General features: G+C 43.3%; 1 protein-coding gene and 1 long non-coding RNA gene across 6 annotated transcripts in view; one reads left to right on the plus strand and one right to left on the minus strand.

Moving 5' to 3' along the window:
• Positions 1 to 14,564, plus strand: LOC308593194. The gene is made up of 3 exons (XR_014010835.1): positions 1 to 257; positions 607 to 775; positions 14,290 to 14,564. It is a non-coding gene; the product is annotated as an uncharacterized lncRNA (long non-coding RNA).
• PEX2 (peroxisomal biogenesis factor 2) overlaps positions 12,175 to 27,319 on the minus strand; it is a 21,742-nt gene continuing 6,597 nt past the window's right edge. The window contains exons 1-3 of one of the 5 annotated variants that reach the window (XM_081204600.1): positions 23,019 to 23,736; positions 20,586 to 22,817; positions 13,223 to 13,361 (exon numbers count right to left, since the gene is read on the minus strand). In XM_081204600.1, the coding sequence (XP_081060726.1) occupies positions 20,596 to 22,728 (2,133 nt within the window). In that variant the 5' untranslated portion in view covers positions 22,729 to 22,817; positions 23,019 to 23,736 and the 3' untranslated portion in view covers positions 13,223 to 13,361; positions 20,586 to 20,595. Of the gene's footprint in view, positions 13,362 to 20,308; positions 20,347 to 20,585; positions 22,818 to 23,018; positions 23,737 to 27,319 lie in introns of those variants that run through there. The other 4 variants (XM_081204602.1, XM_081204603.1, XM_081204599.1 and 1 more) reach the window with 4 other exon arrangements.

Consider the following 27,319-nt stretch of genomic DNA (forward strand, 5'->3'; position numbering starts at 1 on the left):
ACAGGCATGGAAGGGACCCATGGAGCTACCGGTAACTCAGACTGATCCCCATCCCACCCCCATAACAAGATTTGTGCAGCTGCTCTGGTTTCAGTGATGGCAGCATCACATACCTGTATTGAGACTCCAGTCAAATGACTTTGATTAAACTAGAGTTGTGTGTGTGCATGTCTCTCTGAATTCAGTAAGGTTTCCTTCCTGATACATCTGTTCAGCATTGCAGAGTAAATAATTTCTAGGTGCTATTGGAGAAAATGGTAAGAAGAGAATACAGTATTTAACTGTGTATGCAAGAACTTCTGGCTGTCCGATAATTTCCTAATGGGAAATGACAGCTTAAATAGTTTATGAAAACAGCATTCCTCTAAAAGTTGCAGGCAGTAATTTGTATATGTAACGTGAAGAACAGAGGACAGTATTTTAAAGGAACATTTCACAGGCTTCTTAGAACTATGAGAGCTATTTATTTAAAATTGCTTCAATTTTTTCTTGAAGGAAACAGTTTGGAGATCAAAGTGAGCAGTACTGTTATTTCTGTCACTAAAATTGCAGATTAGGGTCTTTGTCAGTGTTGCTCTTTGGGTGGTCATGTGTCCTATTTTAGAGAGGACAGCCCTCTATATCAAGAGGGCTTGAAGGACTCATCTATTTGAAGTGCTGCCCAGTCCAAGCCCAGCTCAAAGGCTAAGAACTACAAGACTGGAAACGTTAGCACCTGGACAACAGACTGAGCAGGCATGTGAACCAACCTGCTCACAGTCTCTTCCCTGCTGTGGTGAGTTGTCATTATTTCTAAATGTGAATCTATACATATCAAGGAGCACACTTATGCAAATATACATCCTCCTTTTTGGTGGTGCAGTTCCTCTTTGGGTGATATTAAATCTTCATTCTCTAGGGCAGGGTCTGGATCTGGTGGCCTTCTAGATTTTGCTGGACTACTACAGCTCCCTGAGCAGTGGTTATTTGGGCTGTGGCTAATGTTTCTAACTCTCCTTGGTCTTAAGGGCAAGCTGTCCTGAGATTCCTCCGCATATAGTATCAGCATCTGAGCAACGTTTGCCTTGAATTAACATCATGATTAATTATTTCTGTCCCATTACCTTTGCGATTTCAAATATTTGTTGGAAGTATGGTTGGTGAGTGAGCCAGAAAGCTGACATGTTATTTGCTAATCAAACCGAGGTACAAACTCAAGGCTAAATATCAATGGGATCGTGAAGGTTCCTATAGACTGTGGATTTATGTCCTTCCTCCAAAAATAGCTTTGAGAAAGCACAATGCTTTTCTGAATACCTCACAAGTTGGGGCTGGCAGGAATGTCAGGTTTCTTCCACATGTCTGGAATGGGCAAGATGCCAGTACCAGTTTCTACACTAAAGGTTACATTGCAGAATTATGCTCTGCAGTTTAGTCACCCAAGATTAAAGATCTGGGAACTTGCTTCAGTTTCTGATTTGTTTGCTTGCTTAAAGGGTGGATGAGAGGTTGAAGCAAGCTGAGAAAGAACAAGAGACTCCAGCATAGAAAAGGGACTCTTGGCTGACCAATCCAGGGACAAGTGATCACAAGAGCAATACTTGAGTTGCTATCTTGGAAGGGCAAAATACACAGGGAAAGAGTCACTGGTGAGAGGGAGAGAGTGTGTGTCTCAGTGTGAAAAGCCCCAGAAATCTCTATTTAGTAATGTAGATGGGAGGGGTGGGTGGATTTGTATGTGTGTGTAGAAAAACAACTCTGGGAGAACCCCTTCAATTCTACAGATGGGTATCAACCTTCTGCAAGTCTTCAAAATAGATGAAGTCAGTTTGATCAAAGACATTGGTGGAATTTTTCAAAAAAGGAGCATGTGTAACTTTAGGGGAGGCTGCAGACAGAAGGTGCGTGTGGGTCTGTTGTGCGAGGGGAGTCAGAGCGGGCTATGATGTGGCCAGAAGTTGTGCCCCACAGAGGTGAGCCTGAATGTGTGCAGAATACTGCTTTATAAGGATTGGGTTGGCAGGCTTGTCTGTGGGCAATTACAGCCTCCTTCAAACATCTGCAAAGCTGTTGCCTGTACACAGTTTAAGTTGTGCTAAGGATGCTCGTGTCACATTCAGGTCAAAGCTGGAATGGAAGAAGAGGAAGAGAAAGAGAGGGGAGCTTCAGAAAGAGGGCTAGGCTGGATTCCCATGTGGGTAGGTGGCTTTGTGGGATATCTGAAAGTGTGCAAGTGCAACATAACTAGAAAAAAATGGGCAGAGTGAGATCATGTGAAATGTCTTGTGATTCTTCTAAAGTTCCCTCTCCCCCCAGGTAGGAATCCCTCTCCCTCCAGGGAGGGATGTCAAGCTAAAGCTTTCTTGTGCCTCCAGTAGTTCACTCAACTGCTGGCCTGAACAAATGGAGCTCAGTTGCCACTTGCACGCCTGCAGAGACTAAAGGCAGAGTTTTTGCCTGACATAAAAAATGGCAGAGCAAGGCCATCAGGTAATTATTCAGCACTGCAATGAATCTGAAGAGATGTTAGGGAAAGTAGATAAATGCATTTAGATAAGGGTAATTAGTAAGATGTTCCAAACTCTGATTCAAAGCAAGCCTTAAAATTACTTAGGGGTTATCCTTGCACTTCTAGGTCACCAGTTCAAGTGTATGGGGGGGGGGGCAGGAATGGAAAAGTACCAGCTGTCACTCTACCATCAGAATACCTTCCATTCCACATGTTTGCAGACATTTGCATACAACAAAAGCACATTGCAAAGAGTTCCTTGCTGTAAAATGTGAGCAATGGTATGTTGAAGGACAGTCCACTCCCACCAATCTCAACCACTCCCACCAATCTCAACAATAGAACTCTCTTTTGTCAGTTCTGAACCTACCACCAATACATTTCAATGGGTCAGCCAGACTTCTAGCATTATATGAGGAGATCTCTCTGTTTCATATTCATAATTTTATCACTCTCTGTTGTGTCCCTCCTTATTTATCCTTTTTCCATGGTGCAAAATGCACGAAGCCAACAGAAAAGACTAAAAGAGCTAAAGGGAGTAATAAAAATCAAAGCATAGGGGAGGGAGGGTCTTGGACAATAAGAGTAATAGATTTGGGGAAGTATTATGGGAGAGGAAAAGAGAACTTGTTTCCAGCTAAAATGGAAACACACACAACCACTAGATGTTTTTAGGGGAGGGAATACGCTGCTCTGGATTATTAGTATTATTAATCTGATTAATTAGAAGAATATTATACTACCTCTATGTCATAAAAAGTGGCAGGTGCCCTGCCTCCTTTTCACCAGAAGTTCTGCCCCTTTCCCCAGATGTCTTGACTTTTAATATGAACTTTGTATCACTTGATGTAAAATATGATTTTTTTTTGGGGGGGAGGGAATTGTTTTAGAGTAGAATGTGACCTATGTACATGACATCATCTCATTGCTGCCAATCTGACAGAGCAGTTTTTCAGTCCCCTGACCTAAATGTTTGGGGTGTTACTCCTGTTAAGTGAATGTACAGAGTGTTCCTTTGTAGGTGTAGTCCCCGTGACATCTGGGTTACTGGTTCCACGCTCTTTCTCTAGAATAAATTTTTATTTTAGCATTTTACCAAATGTTAACATTGGTAAAAATGTGTCGGCTTTCAGTGTGGGTTGTTTTTTTAATCTCTGTGTGTGGCATGTGTTTTATAAAAATTGATTTTTGAAACTTCCTGGATGAGGAGCATGGCGTAAGCAAGCAAGCAAATAAATAAAGTACTTTATATGATATGTCATTAGACACCATATCTGCTGCCTCGTCCCCCATCTTCCTTAATCCCTTCTTGACTGGCTGCTGTTTTGAATCCTAATTGTCCTGCACCAAATTTGCACATTCAATCTCAGTTGGTCTAGTCCTCAAGGCATTCAATAAAGTCACATTTAGGCTAATGAATTTCCATTAACATCTGCAAGTAAAAATTAATGTTTTAAAGTGCAAATTAAATCCAGGCTCTTCTCATAAGGGTATGTTCAGCAGAAATGGCTGTGATCTAGCTGTGCGGACCTTGGAAGAATAAATTTACTCTCAACACACAAAGGAAGTGCAATGGATACTAAGAACTGAGCCTTCAAGGACCAAGCCCTCACTCACCTCCTTGCACACTCAGTCGCTAATTTTCTCGGGATAAGAACACCACCACCTAAACCTATCTTTCAGTTTCATTTCCCTGAATGTCACCTGCACCTTGCACCAGTATGTCAAACCTGTCAAGATGAAGGTCAACAAGGAATCTTCTCTGTGGTGGGACAGGGATCAATGCAGTACAGTTGCACCTTGGTTTTCAAACAGCTTAGTTCCTGAACGTTTTTGCTCCAGAACGCCTGGAAGCAACTGTACCGGTTTGTGAACTATTTTTGGAAGCCGAACTCCTGACAGGGCTTCCGGGGCTTCCAATTGGCTGCAGGAACTTCCTGCAACCAATCAGAATCCGCACTTTGGTTTCCGAATGTTTTGGAAGTTGAACGGACTTCTAGAATGGATTCCGTTCGACTTCCAAGGTACGACTGTATCTATTTCATGCAGGGACGTATATATTTGGTTCAGCCCTTCATCATACATAGAAGATTCCTAGTTTGGCAACAATGGGGAATGGCTGTAAGAACTGGTATACACGAAAATCAATGGGTTGTATCCAACTAAGTCATAGAATCATAGAATTTTAATTGGAAAGGACCACAAGAGTAATTGGAAAGAAAATTGGAAATTTTAGTTGGAAAGGACCACAAGAGTCATCTAGTCCAACCCCCCTGCAATGCAGAATCTTTTGCCCAACGTGGGGCTTGAAATTAAGAGTCTCATGCTTTACTGACTGAGCATAAGGACCCACACAATGAAACTCCAACTCCCTCTCCTCTCCCTGCATGCCCCTTCCTGCACCCCTGAAAACCTGTTCTGGGATTTCCCCCAATCCTCTGGAGCAGACCTGTGGAGGGCATGGGGGCAGGTCCTTGCGTGTCAGAGAGGAAGTTCTGTTGTGTAGGTGAAGGTCCTTCCACTAATGGGATGACTTTGCTGCCTACTGCTGGCGGTGGGGGCAGATGTCATAGGCGAAGGGGATCGAGATACAGATATGCTCGTACCCCTTCCAATCTGCGCCCCATCCCGAGAGACGAGGGTAGGGTGAGCAAGGATTACTCACCTCCTTCACTGGTGTTGTGCAATGCCAGGTCTATAGGCAACAAAACCGCTACCCTGCAAGATTTCTTTATCTCGCAGGGAGTTGACCTGGCTTGTGTGACGGAGACCTGGGTGCGCGAAGGGGTAACTGTTACCTTACGAGAGATGGCGCCCCCAGGTTTCTCCGTCCTCCACCAGTCACGGACTGTGGGCCGGGGGGGAGGGGTGGCAGTATTAATCCGGGAAGATTGTTCTTTCAGGGCTCTACCATCGCCATCGATCCCCGGCATTGAATGTGTTGGCCTAGTGTGGGGCTCCGAGGAGAGCTTGGCTGTCTGGCTGGTGTACCGGCCACCTAGCGCACCAGCAGCCACCCTGTCAGGCCTGCTGGAGGCGGTGGCCGGCTGGGCCTTGGAGTTCCCTAACCTATTGGTATTGGGAGACTTCAACTTCCACGCTGATACCACTCCCTCCTCACAGGCTCTGGACCTGGTGTCTTCCATGGCGACACTAGGGCTCTCCCAGTTTGTTTCGGGCCCCACACATCAAGCAGGCCACACGCTGGATTTGATCTTTGGCGCCGGTATAGATGTGATCATGTCTCCTTCGATGAAGGTGCCATGGTCTGATCACTACGCTCTGAAAGCCAGGATTGACTTTCCACCCCCACCCTGCTTAGGTGGCGAGCCGATTTGGGCTCGCCCGCGGAGGCTGATGGACCCGGATAGATTCCGTCAAGCCTTGCGGGACCTTGCTCCCCCTGGCGACTCATTGACTGAGTTTGTTGAGGGCTGGAATACCCAGCTCCTGGCAGCCATCGATGAGATCGCACCTAAGCGCCCTCTGCGACCCCGCAGAAACCGGGCTCCCTGGTTTACCGAGGAGCTTCGGAAAATGAAGCGGGACCTCAGACGGCTAGAGCGAGTATGGCGGGGTGCCCGTGACGGAGCCTCAAGAACATCTTATAGGGTTTTTATGAAAACCTATGAGATGGCAGTGAAGGCTGCTAAGAAGTCTTACTTCTCGGCCTCCATTGCATCCGCTAGCTCTCGCCCGGCGCAATTATTTAGTATAATTCGGTCTTTAACGTCCCTTGAAGGACAGCCAAATTTAAATAACAATCTGACACACAGCTGTGAGGCATTTGCGAGCTTTTTTGCGGAGAAGGTCCTGTTGCTCCGCCATGACCTCCCTGCCAATTTGGATACAATAAAGGAACTGGAGGCCCCTCGACTGTCCTCGGGTCCAGTATTGGACCACTTTGACCGGATATCTCCAGCCGATGTGGACAGATTCCTCCAAGCTGGAAAGCCCACCACCTGTCCTCTTGACCCGTGCCCGTCATGGCTGATTAGAGCGTGTCCAGACGAGGTGCGGGGCCCCCTGGGGGATATCATCAATTTGTCCCTTGGCACCGGGATATTCCCAGGGGAACTGAAGGAGGCGGTGGTGCATCCGCTCTTAAAGAAAACATCATTAGATCCCTCAGATCTATCCAATTACCGCCCGGTCTCGAATCTTCCATTCCTGGGTAAGGTGATTGAGAGAGCGGTTGCTGAACAGCTTGGTAGGTTTCTGGATGAAACATCTGCTCTGGACCCATTCCAGTCCGGCTTCCGCGCTGGTCATGGGACCGAGACGGCTCTGGTCGCCCTAACAGATGATCTCCGCAGGCAGCTGGATCGAGGCGGGTCAGGGCTGCTGATTCTTCTAGATCTGTCAGCAGCCTTTGACATGGTCGATCACGAACTCCTGGACCACCGCCTTGCCGACGTGGGGATCCAGGGCACAGTCCTTCAATGGCTGCGCTCGTTTCTCTCTGGTCGGGGACAGAGGGTGGCGCTTGGGGGGGAATTGTCATCACGCCACTCCTTGGTGTGTGGAGTGCCTCAGGGTGCAATTCTCTCCCCGATGCTTTTTAACATCTTTATGCGCCCCCTCGCCCAGCTTGTCCGGAGTTTTGGGCTGGGTTGCCATCAGTATGCTGATGACACCCAACTCTATCTGTTGATGGATGGCCATCCTGACTCGGCCCCAGACACACTGACCAGATGTCTGGAAGCTGTGGCTGGATGGTTACGTGGGAGCCGGTTGAAGTTAAATCCTTCGAAGACAGAGGTCCTCTGGCTGGGGCGGGACGATATGGGATCGAGGGGGCAACTCCCATCTCTTGCGGGGGTGCAATTAGTGCCAGCACCGGCCGTTAAGAGTTTGGGTGTAATCTTCGATACCTCCCTTTCTATGGAGGCGCAGATTACAGCTATAACAAAGGCGGCATTTTTTCATCTCCGCCAAGCTAAGCAGTTGGCCCCTTATCTCTCTCGTCCTGACCTAGCCACTGTGATCCATGCGACGGTCACCTCCAGACTGGATTATTGTAACTCGCTCTACGTGGGGCTGCCCTTGAGACTGACCCAGAAACTCCAGCGGGTGCAGAATGCCGCGGCGAGACTCCTTATGGGGTCTTCGCTGCGAGAGCACATTCATCCGGTATTATACCAGCTGCACTGGCTCCCGGTGGAGTACAGGATCAGGTTTAAGGTGCTGGTTTTAACCTTTAAAGCCCTATACGGCCTAGGACCCTCGTACCTACGGGACCGCCTCTCCTGGTATGCCCCACAGAGAAACCTACGGTCTGCAAATAATAACATCCTCAAGGTCCCAGGCCTCAGAGAGGTTAGGCTGGCCTCAACTAGAGCCAGGGCCTTCTCGGCTGCAGCTCCAAACTGGTGGAATGCTCTGTCAAAAGAGACTAGGGCCCTGCGGGACCTGACATCTTTCCGCAGGGCCTGCAAGACAGAGTTGTTCCGCCAGGCCTTTGGTCAGGGCGCAGCCTGACTCCCTCCTCTGGCAACCTGCACATAATTCTGCTTAATTGGTTGCCATCAATTTGATTTAATTAATTTTTATAATGAAATATTTTTAGATTGTGTGATTATTTGACTGATTATTTGATTGTTGTTAGCCGCCCTGAGCCCGGCTTTGGCTGGGGAGGGCGGGATATAAATAAAATTTATTATTATTATTATTATTATTACTACCCAAGACACTCACGGCACTATCCCTGTACAGTTTCACTCTCTAGAAAAAGGGTTGCATGTGCAAATCTTGGCACAAGTCCTTTAGGCTGTGGTATAAAAGCATCCAGATTAATACCAACTGGTTGTGTTTCGCCCATTGCACAATTAAGTCACTTTCTGGGGCGGGAGTCAGATGTGGACACAGAACCTTTGTCACCAGGCTGGCTTGGGCTGGCAAAAGCTGTTGTCCAAATCATGTGGAGACAGGGCCGTCTTACCCATTAGGGTTAATGGCGCCCTGTGCCACGGTGCCCGCCCAACAGGGGCGTCCAGCAGCGGGAGTCTGGGACCGACCGGGAACAGCTGCGAGGGCATGCTGGGTGGTGGCTCTCCTGCCTGGGAGAGGAGGCAGCGGTGGTAGCACACAAAGCTATGCGGCACCTTTCTCCCTCCTGCCCACCCCGCAGCAGTAGTGAGACTGCTGAGGAAGCCCATGCAGCAAGCGAGCCTCGAGCTGCCCAGTGCAGGGGGCAGGGAGGGGTGCCGAGAATGTTGCCCCCTGCCCCTTCTGCTGAGCAAAAAGGTGGAGGAGAGATTCATTCAGAAGGATGTTTTAAGCACAGTGTGTGGACCCCAATTCCTTTGCTTTTCTGCCAGTTATTAACTGCACTCTTTCAACAGGGCAGAGCACAGAGGGAAATGATAGCCTGCATCCCAAAGGAAAGAATGGCAGACTGATTACTTTATGGTTATTTTGAAAAACTGATGAGACAGCAAATGATAGTCAATCCTATTAAAAAGATTAAGCGTACACACACACACACACACACACACACACACACACACACACACTCTCTCTCTCTCTCTCTCCTTCAAACACTCTATATAGCCTACATTGGGATTGGTTGATATGATTCTACAACTCAAGAAGAGTGGAAATTACAGAACATCTGCAATGAAATTGGTTTTCTGTGGAAAACTGATGAATCACTTACTGCCAATGACTGGAAGGAAAAATGCTTGTTTATGCCCTTATGTAATGAATTTTTATGAGGTGAAGTTTGGTGTTTATTAAAAAAAAAAGAAAAAGAAAAAAAACCACTTTAAACCGCCAGAGATGTAAAATAATAGAATTCCAAATTCAAAGCAATGAATTACTGCAAAGACAATCACAAGTAGAATACTATCTGCTACCAAACACCCAAACAGACCCATTACTCTTATAATGACATTAAAATTTTTCATCCATCCAGTTAAGTGGGGCGGAGAGGGGGGGATGGCATGAAAGGGGGCAGGCATAGCAGTTCCAGTTCAAAGCAGAAAACACATCTGCATTCCTATTTTGAGTTCCAGAATGTTTTCTTTTTTCTCCTCCTGGAAAAAGAGATGGGGGGAGGGGGAAGCGAAAGCATTTCTCAAGGATAAAATTACATCTCTCAGCGAGTCTTCAGAGAAACAAATCAAAGGTCCAAAAGCTTCCTGCAGTCCCAGGAGTACAGATTGGAGACAGACTCCTCCCCCATCCTATTTCCCAAAGTTCACACGGCTTTTTCAATTGAAGAAGTCCGGAACCCCATACATTCGTGTATAGGAGACGCTCTTACCCCAAACCTCCCCTCAATGGGGCTTGGCTGTAGAATAGGCATGGCTACAGGCTGGCCATGTTAGCTGAAATCTACAAATATTTCCTCTTCGTAGCTAAGAAATTGCCTCGCAGTATCAAAACTCTGTTAAGAGTTAAAACAACTGCATTCTCTTTAAAGACAACGGAACAACTTTTAAATAGGAGCGGAAATTAGCTGATGTTCTTGCTTGTGGCTAAGGTGGGGAGACCGTAGCCCTGTGCCAAACTGACTGCTAAACTAATGATTACAACAACTTAATTACCCTCAGTGTGCTTAATATCAACCCCCCATGGATTCCTGTCAGCATGCAAACTGTAACTCTAGCCCTCATTTGGCAATTGCTTTGGGGGAAATTAGCTTGGCTTCAGTTGCGAGGCGTGTGTACAAGTGCAGAGTTCTGAGGCGATAGTTATCTTTCTAATAATCCTTTTTCTTCTTGCACTTTGGAATTATGCTTTTACTTGGTTCCCCCACCCCCACATGGAAAACCACATCGGCGATAACAGCGAGGGAAAAGAGCCAGGAGCAATATATCCACTTCCTAGCCTTTCTGCTCCAGTGCACAAGTATCAACCGAGTGGCCGGCAGTTAGCCACCCTCTTCAGAAATATGGCAAGCGTCACTTTGCGGGATTGGCCTGGTACAAAGGAACGCAGGGAGCTGCCTTCTACGGAGCCAAGCCATTGGCGCATCTAGCTCAGGGCATATCTAGCATCACTGACTGGCATCAGCTCTGACACTCCCAGCCCTTTTGGGAGATGGGACAATACCAGATGCTCCACCACTGAGCTACGGCCCATGTCATGAACAGGAAGGAGGAAGAGGAATCTGGTGTGGGGTGTTGCTGTTACTGGGACACACAGCAAGCTAGGGATGGAAGAGGAGAGGTTGGCACAGAAAGTACTCACGGGGTGGTGAAGAATGGCCTGGTCAGCGTGCAGGAACCAGAGCAGCAGGGCCCATGACCAGAGAGTCAGAGGGAGCTCTGTCTCCCCAAATATGGCAGGCTGATGCCTAAGGAGCAGTGGGAGGAATGTTCTAGAAGCTGAGGCAGGTGAGGGCCCACAGCCCAGCTCACTAGCCAGCCAGGTGGTGCTTGTTAGCTGGAGGAGCTGAGTGATTCCTCAGCTGGAGGAGACTGGGAACAGGTGAGGGTCACCTGCCTCATCAAGCCCAGATGCAACAACTGGCAAGCAAACCACAGCTTGGGTGTTCCAAGGAGCTCTCAGAAAGTTCAGTAAAGCCTCTGAACCTATGGGAGGCATAACAACACTGGGGGATGCAACCACAATAAGGTTTGTGGATTGGCCCCAAAGTATTTGCAAGTCAAGCCTAATTTGGTTGATTCAATGTACATCCTATGCCCTGTAAAAATGTTATGGGGGGGGGGGCTATTGGGTTGTTTTTTTAAAAAAAAAATTAGTTATTTTGTGGTCTCTCCTTCTTCTGTGGTCACTCATAGCCGAGTAAGATTATCTTCTATAAACACGGTTTTAACAATCAGTCCGTGACTGTGGAGGCCTTCTGGACCCACACGTCCTTCCACAGTGGGGACATTGGTTTCCGGGTGGGAGTTGGTCACAGTGTGGATTTGCCAAGCGTGTCTTCCTCTTAGCATGTTTCTCCCTTGCGTCCTGAGTTCGAGTGTCTTCAAAGCCCATGACACCTTTGGTAAAGGCTGTTCTCCAACTGGAGCGCTTTTATTCTGTGAACCGTCCTGAGACCCCAGGTACAGGATGGTATATTAATAATAATAATAATAGTTTAATAGTTTGCAGGTGCAGTTGTCTCTATGCAACGAAATCATACTCAGGGTAGACTCACTGAAATTAATAAATCTGTTACACCTTCTTAAATATTATTACTTTTATTGGTCTACTCCCATACCATCCACAGAATACAACCCAGTGTGGTTGAACTGTATATAAAACTGAATGGGTCCAGCGCAACTTGAGAAACAATAGTGTGAAATGGCTTCCCACAGTTTGTGGCAGCTTTTAATGATGCCATCTCTTCTCTCCTTTTCTTGGCACCCATGTGGTTATATTACATGTAACCTATTACAAGTGGCTGCACTTATGTTACGGTTACCAAGTTTTTTCCAATGAATCCGGGGACACTTTTCAACTTCAATGGATTTTGTGTGGGGACTGATTTGTAAATCCAGGGACTGTCCCCGGGAAACGAGGACGTCTGGTAACCTTAACTTATGTATCATAGAATTGCAGAGCTGGAGGGACCATGAGGGTCATCTAGTCCAACACATTGCCCAATGTGGGGCTTCAACCAACAACCCTGAGATTAAGAGGCTAATGCTCTACTGACTGATTCAGTTACCTTAAAAAAGGGCTTTCTTTGAATACACTGACTTATGATGATATAAATAAAATGGACAAAGTTTAATCACTATTTTGTTCTTTATTTACAGTTCTATTGAGATTGCAATTCTTTGAAAGCCACAATCTTTTTATAGCTGTTGATCATTTTACAGTTAAGTAACAAAACCTATGAAGTAGCACAGAATAAGAGAATTCCAGTATTACAGAAAGGTTAAAATTACTGTAGGCTAAATTTAACTATCAGGATAGAATAGTCCCATAGAATGCACAAGTTATACATAATTATGGATTTGAGGAAAGCCTAAACAAGCTTAATGTGTATCTACCTCTTTCATTTCTAACTTATACTTTAATGGCTGCAGATCTTGCACCTCTGTGCCACATTTAGGACAAGTAAAATACAAATCAAATAAGTAGTTGCTTTTAATACAATAGTAACAAAAAACATGTGAACAGCCAATGGTGTGAGGCAGAGTGGGCCACTCTCCACACAGAGAACATTCCTTGCAACATGTTGCTGAATTATTTTCATTTCTGGTACCCCCTGAAATAGGTAATGACCAAGAAGAGACTTTGAGTTTGAGCTTTTGCATGTTAATAAGTGGTAAAAGAAAAATAAGAAATTCAGCAAACCCATGCCACAGGAGTTCCCTGTTTGTGTATTCAAATCCAATCTGACGGACACTCTGTGGCTGGCAGAACACTGATCTGATTCGTAAAATACGTTCAGTGAGTGTAGCAAACTTTCCCTTCTGAAGAAAAGCGAGGAAGTTCAGCAATTCACAAAGCCTGATGAGCCCAAACACTATGTTAATAAAGTACTTTGTCTTCCGGAATGACTCCAATGGACGATTGCTAAATAAACCGTAACACCTTTCTTCCAGCCATTTCCCACCGACGGTGCAAATAAGGTACCAATATTTCTGTTGCTTGCTCAATGCCTGGTATTTCTGCATCTGGGATAAGTCGTTCTTGTACTGAATGTTCAGAATAGCTTGCCCCACGGTTGCATTCTTGGAGTAGACAGTGAATCTCCACAAAAAAAGCCACAAGGAGGCTTTAAGCTCTGGTTCAAAGCGAGCCAACAGTCCGGGTTTAAATCCCTGAAAACAGCGAGTAAACTGGGACCAAACCAGCTGTTCCAATGCTTTGTTCAGTTCAAGGGCATCAAGCTGACTTATTCTAAGCACAGGAGTCACTTTCTTGCCATTGTCATCGCCAGATGCCATTGTCAACACGTGGCTTTCTATGATAAAAGAAGAGATTTAAAGATATATATTATTATCATATTAATTTAAATTACAATTTATTAGGCTTTAAAGGAAGTATTTCATGTTGATAACAACTTTGTGAGCTAGATCACCCAAGAATTCAAAGCTGGGAAAGTGCAACTTACCCCAAGGTCATTCAATGGTAAACAGAGGTTTGAAACCTGAGTTTGCTACCCCCTCCTATTAATTCTCCAAGAACAAACACTGTATATACATACTCAGCGACAGTAATGCTCACATAATTTTCACCCTATATGGTTGGTATTAATCTTTCAACTGAAGCTTAGAATGTGCAATCAACAATTAAAATTATAATTAAATGTGAAGCATGGTGCAATAGGCTGCACACACAAACACCAATTACTTTTTTATTTTTAAATAGTTTTCTCTCAACCCTCCACTCTTCCCCAGAAAGATAAGTATTTGGTTTTAGGAAAAAGGCAAAAGCTTATTCCAAACTCTCTCTCTCTCTTTTTTAATGGCTATTTCATAGGTGCAAGTGTTCCCTAAGAAGATCACAGCACTTCCTATGGCGGAAGTTATTATCAAATATGAAAATTAAGAGGAAGTTCTTAGGGGAGGAATTGTATTGCAGTTAAAATAGTTAACATGCCTTAAGTGTGGAAGTTGGGTATATTAAGTAGACATATGGGTAAGATAAAGAAGAAATTGTTGCCACATAAGCACTTGCCATACAAAATGATATGGAAGAATATGAATGAAAAGCATGCATGAGAGAAGGTAAGCGTATCAAATTAATATACATAACAGTGTAGCAGAGACTGTGACAAACTTTAGGTACTTTAAAGGAAGCTAAAATTCTCTTTTTAACTAAAACCAACATTCAGACGAAAGCTGCTTCCTTGCAAGAAAGCATCAGGTGTTGCTTGTGTTTTTTTGCAGGGAGCATGCAGAGCACTGGCCATATCTGCTGGATGCCACCATCAGCCAGCATGACCTGTGTACACGCTCCAATATCCCTTGCAGCTAAGCACTGCAAGGGACAATGGGGTAATGATGGGAATGTCCTTTTGCAAGTGAGATGGAGGAATGCTTGCTGGTGCTGTTGGGAATCCCAGGGTTTTCTGCAACATACAATGAGGACCAAGGGATCTATGGCAGAAGAACTGCTAGGTTGTATTGTGCTAAACACTGGAATAGATTCTTTGAAATCTGGACAGAGTTCTGCACTCTACTGATTTCATGATGGTTCAAGCCCGCATCAGTTGAGGTGGTGTATTTATTTTTCATCTGGTGATGGACAGCTGGTGACCTTGCAATACCTTGGTCTCAGGCTTTCAGCACTGTGTAGAGCAGGCGCCCCCAAACTCGGCCCTCCAGGTGTTTTGGGGCTACAATTCCCATCATCCCTGACCATTGGTCCTGCTAGCTAGGGATGATGGGAGTTGTAGTCCCAAAACACCTGGAGGGCTGAGTTTGGGGATGCCTGGACTAGAGGCTGTACATTTTAGGCAGTTGCCTCCTGTTTTTCCATTCTATACAAGCACAACTTCCTGCTGTCAGTCAGCAATCAGTCTCATTAATTCCCTCATGGTCTTAAATGGAACTGAACCAGTCAATTGCTTTTATGAAATGTGAAGATGGCTCAGAGATTCAAGACTTCTCCCAGAAACGGTGCTAGGTCCACATGTGGCAGAACAGTGTGCTTAACTTATATAAATGTTTGAACTGGTATGATTAAATTTTCTGCTCCAATTATTCACAGTGCACCATCACTATGCACAGAACGTTACAGAGTACAAGAGAGGAAGTCCCTGCCTTGAGGAGGTTACAATCTAAAATCTGACAATGGGGAAACAATGAATCTATTCATGAGGAATTCCCTGGGTTCACTTTCATCTCAGACCAGCAGGCATAGCTAACACAATTTTATCTGCTTGTTTTGATTTTGGACTAGATTGCTATAAATTACTTGGAGAAGGATACAAGGGCTGTTCAACCATGGCAGGAAAAGAAGGTGGAGCTCAAGCAGGGCAAGTTATTCTTAGGCAACCCTTGTCCACTGCACATCCCATAGAGTCCATCTCACTGTAAATGATCTAAACAGTGTTAAGTTATGTGTGTAATACAGCACGCACAATTGAAGCCAACCTTTTTTCTGTGAGAGCATCCAAAGACAAAATCTAATACCCAACATACCAATGTTGTGTGAAGCATGATGGACTCCAAAATACAAGAGTGTATCTGCAGAAACTTACACAAGTATGGTCCCGCAACTCACAACATCATGTAACACCAAGACAACTTGCTGTGTGGATCACAAACACAGACTTTTATTTCCAGTCTTGTGATCATAAACAAACATTCTTTCATTTATTCTTTCATACAGACAGTTCCCCGAGCTCTATAAAGATAGATGTAATGGAAATGAAAGCATATATACAAGCGTTGCTGGAAACACAAGGAAGCTTTAGCACAACAATAGAGAAGTGCAAGAAACTTGCAGATGAAGTTGATGTAGAACTTAAAACACCTAGAGAAGCAACACAACAGCAAAACTGTGCCGATCAACCCAACCAATCCACAGAAGAGTTCTACCGTTGGTCCATCAATATTCCCTACCTGGATTCGCTTATTACCTGAGATATTGGGACACTTTTCTGTCACTAGGTTGCACTGCATAACCCATCATGATGAGCTTCACCAATAACAGTGAACTAACCTGCATAGAGTTTGCTAAAACGACTATGATCACAGGTGTACAGCATTGGGGGGGGGGAATACTTTAAAACTCATGTCAGTTTCCTTCAGGATCTTTACAAACTGAAACTGTTGGGGATGAATCATTGTGTGAAATATGCAACATGAGTCTTTAAACTACTGAACCATACTGAACCATTCCTTGCTATTTTAATGGCCATCCATACAGCACTTTCCCTTCCAGTTATAACATGCAGTTATGACTGATCCTTTAGCACTCTGTGCAGGGTGAAGAAATGGCCATGTACGACAATGAGTGAAGATCGATCGTCTGGCTTGTGTTTGTGGAGTGACCATAGAGAAAAGTTGAAGACCTATCCCAAGGAGAAATTTATAAAAGAAATGATTGATTGTTTTGGCCAAGACTCTCAGAGGCTCCAGTTTTTGTTTGAACGATGATCCACTTTGTATTATATTTTCCTTTATGTTATGGACAGGCAAGCATTAACAATAAATAAATAAATAAATTCTGACTAGTTTCAGACCTTATGTCTGTTGTTCACTACAGCCAAGGCAGATTCTGTGTAAAAGGTGTGAAATTCAGCCTTAGGGGTTTTTAATTTGGTTTAGAATCCTACAGTATTGTTGTTCAATGGAAAATTTGAAGCTGTGTATCTTTCTCCTGCCTTAACTCTGTTATTGTTAAATGGACAAATAAAGCAATTTGTTAGCAGTTAGTTTTGAAATGTGTAATCCCAAACAATACAGAACACCACCACGGTTTCTTGTTGCTTCTCTTCAGCACCATATAATGATGTGTGGGGTTCAGTCATATGAAGATTGATAATATTCCATTCAACAATTTGTAGTTACAAGTCATAGACCTTGCGCCTCCACATTTATTTCTGTGGACACCCATGACACAATGGCCGCCAATATATGTGACAAGGATTATTAAAAACGGTATACAGATGTGAAAGTTGTAACGTATCTATATCCCTAACTCAAACAACACATTGCATATAATTTCTAACACTAACATGCCTTATGGTTATACAATTGCTTTTGCTATAAATATGCTATAGTTCTCTAGGTGTGGCTAGTTTTCCATAATGCAATGGAGATTCTGTGCAACCTCTCAAAATAAAGATTATGCAATAAAATAGGTTTTAAAGAGGGAGGGGAAATATAGTAAAAGGGGAATGTGACCAGAGAAAACGAGCGACTCATAACTCAGTTCTATGATTTCCTAGAGGAGGCATGACGGAAACATTTTGTCTATGCAGACATACCTCCCTGGTTCTGTTTATCAAAATTATTTATGTAATCTTTAAGTGAGTTGCTACTGTGAAGTATACAGAGACTATATACAATAAGCCCACAACTTGTGTACATTCATCTTCATGCGCATGGCAATTTTCTTAAAAGAAGGGGTGGAGTTCCAGGATAAACAATTGTGGCAATCCTACCTGCCATTGAACCCAATGGGTTGAGACTACAGTAGTACCTCTACTTACAACTGCCTTCACTCGCAGACGTTCCAAGTTGCAAACACAGCAAACCTGGAAGTAACAGGCGGGTTTGCGCCTGTGCAGGAGTGGCGATTGTCGTTTGCGCCTGCGCAGAAGCGGCAATCGCTGTTCACGCATGTGCAAAAGCAGGCAATCGCTGCCCGTGCCTGCGCACAATGGCGCTTCTCCCAGCGACCCGTTTCACCATAAGAATGGTCCTCTGGAATGGATTGTGGTTGTGAGTAGAGGTTCCACTGTATACACAATGTTGGCTTTAGGTGCGATCCCTAGAATATAAGCCCCACCTATGTTGCAGGCCTACCGTACTGAATTCTGTTCAAAATGCTTCTAGAAAGCGGGTTGTCTATGTTCCAGGCATCCTCCCAGACAAGATCAGTCACGATAGACAAATTTTGCTTAAAATCAGTTGGTCAACCATCACTAGACCTTTTAACAAGCTGAAGAGTTTTAGTGGCCTTAAAAAAACCCCACAACACTTATGTAATTGTATTTTTTTTTAAACTGTCTTGGAAGCTTTTTGGATGAAAAGTGGCATAAACATGCTTTAAATAAGATAAACAAATTGGCTGGCACTCCAAAGAACGGAGCGTAAGACTTGGAACCTCCCCCCAAATCTGCCCTGTAATACATTCCTTGGCAGGAATGTACATTCCTGGGTGAAGCAAGCTTAGAAACTCATTGTCCTAGAACATCTCAGGGCTTAAAGAGGAGATAGCGAAAAGTTAGATACAGTCAGTATATCTCCTCCACTGCCATGGGCTTGAGGCTAAGATAATAGAGAGGCTTGCTTAAGGTCAGCTAGTTCCAGAGAGTTTGTGGCAGAGATGAGATTTGAATCAGCAACTTCCTGACCCACAACTCACACTCTTACAAACAGCACCACACCAATTTTAATTATATCATGCCCTATGAAGCTGAGAGATATTCTATGAAAGTACAACGCCTCTAGAAACTCCTTTCCACCATCTTAGTCAAATCACTGATAACTATAAGGCTCCAAATGGAAACCTTTAAGAATATTATCAATAGCAATGCTCTGTGAAGAGTGTGATCAAGCAAAGCAAATAAGAATTCTTGAGGGGGGAGAAATGTTGCCAAATATCAGTATATATACTTTAAAATAATATTTTAAAGATGACGTGGTCCAGGTTTTAAATGTATTTGAGATGTTTCTGACCAGCTTTTCCTTGTAATGCCACACTGCTTTCCTTTCCAAAAGTAAACCGCATGCCATGTTTTTATATTTGTCCAACAGCTCTTTTAAATAATGTAATATATTGCTCATTTTTATTTAACTAAATTCAGGAATCCCTCTTGCAAAACATGCACTGTAAGAAAACAATTTGCTGTATATCACCAATAAAATAGGTATTTCTCCTGATATACTTTAGCATTGCTTACTGAGTATTGTACAAATTATGAATGAATATATTTTATTTAGAAATGCATTATTGACAGAAATCTATCAATAGTAAAGTGGGTATTGTCAAGGGCCTGTCAATATTAATGTAATTATGATTAAGGGGATAACATGGATTTTAGCTTTAATACCAAATAACATCTCCTACATTGCTGCTATCAATATAAGCATTATTATTGACCTGTTCTGAGGCTCAGAACTAGATGTATTACCATTAGGCATATTTGTCAATGCATTCTGCCTACAAAAATTCTACATTTAAATTTACAGGCCTGTAAACTTTGGCAGCAGAAATGTATGAGTTCAAGTAATCTCTAGGGTGTCATTCCCCCCTTCGCCCACTATTCTACTGTAATAAACTAATTTATGCCAATCCAATGTCACTGCCATCTCACTCCCACTCTATCTCATTTTTTAAGCATAATTAGCAGAAAACAAACAGCATTTTCATAATGGAAGGTCACACACATTCTGTTGCTTAATATATGCTGGCTTGCATATCTTCAGGATCCAAAGCTTAGGCAGAAAAGGAAACTAATGGGCTAAAACTCCTATTGTAAGAAGTTTGACTACTGAAATCCCTTAATTGTGCTGGCTGTGAATGCAGCAGCTTATTAGTGAACCTCTCAGTAAGTAATATTCCAATTGATTCAAACGTCTTATTATCCAAGTGCCTTAGTTCCCAAGGCCATTTACATCAGTGAGGCATGCTGATAATCTGTTAGGCACTCATCACAGTGTAAAATGCATCTCCAGCTGCCAATCAATACCACATCTCTTGTGGGCTACATTGTCTTGCTCAAACATTTTGTGGGGTCTGGGTACAGTGCTTGGAGGGGTAAGGGAAAGGGCTGTAGTGATAAGAGCAGCTGATCTGCATGCAGAAGGCCACAGCTTCAATTCCCCAACATCTCCAGGTAGCGCTGGGAATGTTTCCTGTCTAAAACCCTGGACAGCTGCTGCCAGTCAGTGTAGGCAATGGTAAGTTAGATGGACCACGGATCTGACAATATAAGCTAGCTTCCTTTCTTCCTAATGAGCACAGTTACACAGGGACAGAGAACCTCTGGCCCTCCAAATGCTGGAAGAGTTCAGCCAAGCTGGCTACGACTCAGAAATCGGAGTCCACCAACTCAGGAGGTCCACAGGTTTCACATCCCTGGTTTCCATCATGACCTATTCCTGTGTCACCTCTGCTGGCATTAGCTGAAGACTTCATTTTGAAAGCTTTTTTTTTTAAAAAAACCACAGGTTATCATAAATTTAGTATATGGAGCGTAACTCTAAAACATTTCCAAGCAGGACCCACCTCTGTAATGAACATTGCTACTGTTTCTGATGACAGAAAGGCAAACAAGACTTAAAAAGAAAGAGGGAGAGGAAATCTGAAGTGTCGATTTTCCAGCAGAAGTGCATTTTGTGGAATAAGTTGTAAAATGTATGAATTGTTACAGGTGATGAAATTGTACTAAATCATGTCACCAAACTAGAACAAAAGCAGGCACAGAAAATCACTTGCACTGATGGTTTTCATCAGTGCTTTTTTTCATTTCTTTTTTTGGAGAAAAAACGATGCCGGTACTCACCATGAAGTTGTTAGAGTAAGTGCCACACTTTTGATACATCCTCCGATGTACCTTCATCTTCTCTAGATCGCTTCCTGCTTTTTGTATCAACTGCATTATGATGTCCTTGTAGCAGCCATGATTCAACATATTTGGTAGGATTGAACTGAGTAAGAGGTGGTCCTACCATCCTGATGAACATCAGAGAAGAAACTGTCCGAATAACCAGAGATGATCTTGATGAAGTTACTGTAAGATTCATCTGAGATAATCCTCTTTCACATTCAGTCGAAGATATTGCAATTGTGCTTAAAGCGTGCATTAGAGGAAGTAATTTGTCCGGGACTTCATTTTCTTCAAGATATTCATGAAAGCCAAGAATTGTTTCCTTTTCATTTAAGGAAAACTTTTGTGCTAGTTTTCTAATTTCAGTTTCACCAAAGGTTAATTGCTTTCCAGGATTTTCTGGCCAATATTTGGAATCTAAGACCTTGGCACATTCAGGCAAATCAGCATCATCTCCTTCAAGTATACACTTTCTAACAGTTTCTTTCAGACTTTCATAGAAAGCAGATGAACTTATTGTAGGGGTAAGTTTTTCATTTTTGTGGAGCTCACTCCCTTTGAACTTCATGGTCTTCTGACTTTGAAGAGCAACATTATAGTATGGACCAGGATTTTCAATTCGTTCTTCAAAAAGTTGAACTGTGTTCTTTATCTTCCTGTCTGCTGTAAACAAATCAATATTTTGCTCTTGTAAATCCAAGTTTAGTTCACTGAGAACTTGGAGAGCATCACACATAAGACCCAAATCGAGAACAAATTCACATGATGTTATTGTCCGTAAAAGACCCTCATAAAGACAGCGATCTGTTTTGCTTCTTCTCCTGTCTTCTTTTGCCTCCTGAAAGTGATAAACCAGTGCTTCATAATCTTGCCAAACTGCGAAAACTGTACAAAAGCTAGAAGCAACCCAGTGAGTGCTTAAAATCCTTCCAATTTTCAGAAGCTGAAGTTCTAGAGTTGCTGCACATTCCTCCAATTCCCTAGCATTCTCGGGTGAAGCATGGTAAGTCACATAGAGTTTGTCCATAAAATTCTTAAAGTGATTAACTCCAACCACTTTGTTCACTGTATCACTGACAGACAATTCCAGACGATGGTTAGCACAACGCCAGAAGATAACACTCGGAAATTTTTCTTTTATTAACCTTTTTACACCACCACGTGCACCAAACAACACTGCAGCACCATCACAAGTGACAGACAATAAATACTCCTTTAAATAATCTTCTGAGATTCCTAGGGACTCAAGATGACTGATTAATGAGCTTAAAATTCCTCTTGCTGTTGTATCTTGTAACTCAATCAAATCTAGGAAAAGACTTACTGGAGCCGAATGTTTGGGAAGAACTACGCGAATACTAACAATCAAAGTTATTCTGTTATTCACTGTTGTTGATTCATCAATAATTAAGGACATTTTGTTCTTAGAGTTCACTATGTTGCTTATTAATGTTTTTCTCATTTCATCTGCAATATGGTTTAAAATATTAATGCAGGCATTTGTAGAGTGAAAGGTATATCCCATGTCTAGGCCATTAAGTTCCTGTAAATTTATTTCATCCTCAAAGTTGTTAAATGCTTGATTTTTCTTTGCAACTTTGTAAGCGGTTCGAAACACTTTTGTTGTGTTTAAGATGACTTTATCTAACTTTTCATTTTTAGACTCAGATTTTATCCTTTCAGCTGCTTTGTGAGCGCCACTTTCCTTGTGTTCGAAAATCTTTTTTCTTAAAGACATTAACTGTTGTTTTCGAGACTCTCCAAAATGACTAATTTTGCAATTGGCCCACTCTACTGAAATTTTCACTCCCATCCGTTTTTCGACAGGAAGACTTCCGATATCTCGGCACACTTTGCAGCCCAACCTTTTATTGTTGACAAAGAGCCACTCATTTCTCTGACAGAAGTCATTTTTCTGCAATAGTGTCCAACATTTGGGCCAATCTTTGCCTGAACTTCCATCCTCTTGACCACATGTATCTTCGGTGTTAGTTTTGCAATGTTTGAAAGGATCAGAAGTTGATTCAACAATTTCTGCTGCTTCTTCAGCCTTCCTTTTTTGACTCAGTGGAACAAAGTAACTACTTAAGGTACTCATTATGAAAAATGATTGCACTGATTTAACTTGGATCACATGTACAACTGCCTCATCATGCCTTCTGCAAAGCGGCTATACTGAGCATAGGTCTGAAAAAGAAAGAGAGGCTGGCGTTAGAGGAATTCCAGAAGCAGAACTTGGAAAGACAATGGAGGGGTCCCACAAAGAGGGCTTGTTTTGGCGCTGGCCATGGCACCAACTTCCCCGGCCACACTGCAGGGAATTGGACTAGATGACCCTTAGGGTCCCTTAAAGCCAGATGGCCTCCCTCCCTCCCATTCTCATATTACCTGGGACTCTTGCCGCACTGGCTCCGGTGACTTTGGCGGCTCCGGCAGCTCCTGCGCCCACCCTGCCACGACCATCGTGAATGCTGCCAGTGAGGCGACCAAGCCGCACATGGCCAACAGCAGAGTGCAGTGCGTTGCTGGGGAAGCACATCACACTGTGCTGCCTGCTCTTGCGCTCCACAGGGAGCGGGACTCATGCGCTCTGGCAAGCCACGCTGCTGCTGACAGGAAGCAGCAGCTGTTATCGGGCCCAGGAACAGCTCCCGGAGGGCGGTGGCAGCCGGGCCCTGGAGTGGCACTGCCCATGCCATGTCTCCTCATGTGGCCAAGCATCTCCAGGAAAAAGAAAGTGCTGGTATTAAGGATCATTGGGTACCGCCAGAAAAATAAGCACTGGTTTACTGGTTTTCATCCAAGACCCAGTTTCTGGCTATAAGACCCTTTACCAACCTAGTGCTCCCCATATGTTGTTAGACTATAACTCTCACAATGTGCTGGCTGCAGCTGATGAGAGTTATAGTCCTACAACATCTGGAGCCTACCAGGTTGGCCTTGACCTTGAACATGGCCTGAAGGTATACAATGCAACACCCCTGCAGAAGCAGCAGGTTAAATTCTGGTCAGCGGCTGGACATCAGATTACCTGGGAACCCTGTGTGCTACAAGTTCCATCATGGAAGAGAGATGTCAATGTAATAAAGATAGACTATTTATCAACATGATACAGTGGTGCCCCGCAAGACGAATGCCTCGCAAGACGGAAAACCCACTAGACGAAAGGGTTTTCCGTTTTTGAGCTGCTTCGCAAGACGATTTTCCCTATCGGCTTGCTTTGCAAGACGAAAACGTCTTGCAAGTGTTCAGATTTTTTTTTGCTTCCCCCCTTTTTCTAAGCCGCTAAGCCACTAATAGCCTTTTAGCCGCTAAGCCTTTAATAGCCGCTAAGCCTTTAATAGCCGCTAAACTGCTAATAGCGCTAATCCGCTAATAGGGTTGCTTCGCAAGACGAAAAAACCGCTAGACGAAGAGACTGAAGGAACGGATTAATTTCGTCTTGCGAGGCACCACTGTAATTTCTTAGAGTAATTCCTACTGTGTGTGCTATTAAAAGACTTCTCAAAATCATTTGTATTGCGTCCATGCCAAGGAGCCTGAGGAGTATTGAGGAATACAGTTGCATGAGAATTCAGCTGCCAAGTAAGAAGACTTCTATCAAAGCTACAGTGTGCAAGACAAACTCATCGTTCTTTGTTTAAAAGGGACCACATTGGCTATCTGTAGGCTGCCTCCACTCTACGGGTTTCCAACCCAAACCACAATAGAGAATCTCCTTAGAGATGCATACTGTACAATGCATTTTTCTATCTTCAGTCTCATCAAAGATAGGTACGTTACCTCAACAAAAGCCTCACTAGAAGCCCAGAGTATATTATCTCTTAATCACTGTAAAATTAGTTTGCCATTACTATGCCATTAGCTTAAATAACCTTAGAAAAGATTAATTTCATATTACATTTTAAATTTCTATATTCTTCAATTAAGTGCCTACTATCGTTTGAAAGAATAATAGAGACTTAGGTTCTCTAACCATTCTGCATAGCTAATAATACATAACGTTTATATAACTTTCCATGTTTGAATCCCTGAAAATGTTAACTGATTATATTCATGGTATTCCTGTGAGGCATTGAAGAATTATCTCTATTTTACATGTGGAAAAGAGGACTTCAGAACATATTGCATCAAAATTTGGGGAAAAGACTAGAAGGAGAAATCACATGATTTCCATGACTATATTCACTTTCTTAAGTCACATAATCTTTTACTTAGAATTTTAGTCATTTAATTTATGGTTCTTTACTAGATATTGTAAAAAGGATAAATAACTATGGGAAATAGAAGGGAAATACCTAGGTTTGTGAATTTTAGCTACCTTGATAAAGAGGACTGGACTGATAATACCCCTTTTAATTTTTCATGAAAATGCATTATGTTGCCTGGAGATAATCAACTTTCTGTACCATGCAAGAAGTATCTTACTATGCTAGACATCATTGATGGCTATGTCCACAATAATGTTTAGGCCGGAAATGGTAGTTTGGCAAAAATACTGGATTTGTAACACATTTCATTTCAGAAGCTATTATCGCTGCTACTAGTACTGTTACTATGATTTTGCCCAATGGCAGTAGCATTGATACCTGTAAGACCAACAACTCAAGTAGTAAGATCCTGAGCAGGGGTCAGCAACCTTTTTCAGCCGTGGGCCGGTCCACCGTCCCTCAGACCATGTGGTAGGCTGGACTATGCCCCACAAATAACTCAGAGATGCATTTTAAATAAAAGCACATTCTACTCATGTAAAAACACACTGATTCCCGGGCCATCTGTGGGCCGGATTTAGGTTGCTTACCCCTGATCTTGAGTTTTACATAACTTTTCTTCAGGCTAAATGTCCTTTCCCGCCTTACCCCACACCATCCTGTTGCCCCAAGAGGAACTGGTAGTTTTGGTATATCAACTCAAATCCTCTCTACTGGGCACAAACTTACTTAAGGCAAATAATTTTTTTGAAATAGGTAACTGTAAGACAGTTGGGTGTCTGCTCTGCCTTTTACCAACAATCTTCATCTCTTCAACCCCGCTTCTGTTTAACATCTAGCCGGGTGCACCGCTCTGGGAAACATAAAAGGCGGTTCAGTCCTAATAAGGGTATTACATTACTAATAGATAGTTGATCTAAACCAGGGGTCGGCAAGGTTTACCGGCCATGGGCCGGATCACTCCCACGGAGATCACCCTGGCGCTGGACTGGCATAGCGCGACGCCGGATAGCGCATCTACGCATGTCCGCGGCGCCAGAAATTGCTTCTGCACAAGCCTAGACGCCGAAAATCCCGCCTGCGCAGAAGCGATTTTCGGCATCTGGACATGTGCAGACATGATTTCCAGTATCTGCACATGCGCAGATGCAATTTCTGGCACCACTTGGTGAGTCACCGTGCCGTGCTGCTTTAGCGCAGCATGCGGGGAACTCACCGAGTGGGTGGCTTGGTTCAGGGGTGGTTCGTGGGCTGCACGTTGCTGACCCCTGATCTAAACAGAAATGGAAAACTCTTTCCTGTACACACACACACAGTGGAATCTCGAATTTTGAACATAATCCATTTTAGAAGACTGTTCGACTTCTGAAACGTTCAAAAACTCAATATGGAAGCCTCAATACCATAGGGAAACTCAAAAAGGAAGCCGCATGGCACGTTCAGCTTCCGAAAATCGTTTGAAAACTGGAGGTTACTTCTGGGTTTTTGGCACTTGAAAGCCGAAATGTTCCGACTTCTGAGATTCTCAAAAACTGAGGTTCCACTGTATATATCATTGTAATTTATGGGTGTGTATGATACAAGTAACCATTTGACATTCTTGGTCACTGAAACCTCCCGTGTTGGTTTTTTTAAAAATCAATTATAAGTACATTCTCTTCCCAGAGTTTTAGTCGGTGGTCTTTGTACCGTGATACACAAACACACAGACTAAACCTCTGCTTTCCATGTACTTTTAAGACACATTCAGCCCTCCTGAAAGTGCAGCTCTCCATTTGCGGGACGGCTGCTAACAGGAAGGTGGAGTCAGTAGTGGCAGGACACAGAGCGGCAGACACAGAAGGCGGTAAGAACACACAGTGGCACCTGGGCTAAAGCTAAAGCTAAAGCTAAAGGAGGTTGCACTTCTTATCCCCAGCACTGATCTGCTGTAGTTCTCGTTTCAGAACAAAGGCAAGGCTGACCTGACCATTGTTTAAAGCATCCACCACTGAAACTAGGTTTTACGCGGGCATTTGAAATCACATAGTCCAGACTGAATGATTCTAAACAAAGCACTGCTTTTGGCTCAGCTGTATCAAATGGTCGTATTAGTTTTGTTTTAAGGAGGTTTAATAACGTATCTGTGAGACCAAATTTTCGTCTTGTGTTTTGGAATGAGTCTCTTAAGGGTAGTTGGAATTCACTTTTCAGATAACTGCTTTCTTCTTATTGCCAAATGTAATTAGTGTGATATGACAGTATAATACTGACTGTGGTTGGTTGTTTTGTTTTTTAAATTCCTAAACATGCCAATGAAGTACTGTTTAATTTATTTCACATTTTTCTCAGTATTCTCATAATTTCCATCTCACTGTCTCTTGGCAGTAAGATGGAGCAGTTTTCTGCTTCTTGCGTAGTTTGCTATCAATAAGAGATTATTGGGGTGGATAAAAAAATAGTTACATTACATAATATTTATTAAATTGTGTTGAATAC

This window comes from Podarcis bocagei (assembly GCF_964188305.1).
Source record: "Podarcis bocagei genome assembly, chromosome: 8".
Taxonomy (NCBI): Eukaryota; Metazoa; Chordata; class Lepidosauria; order Squamata; family Lacertidae; genus Podarcis; species Podarcis bocagei.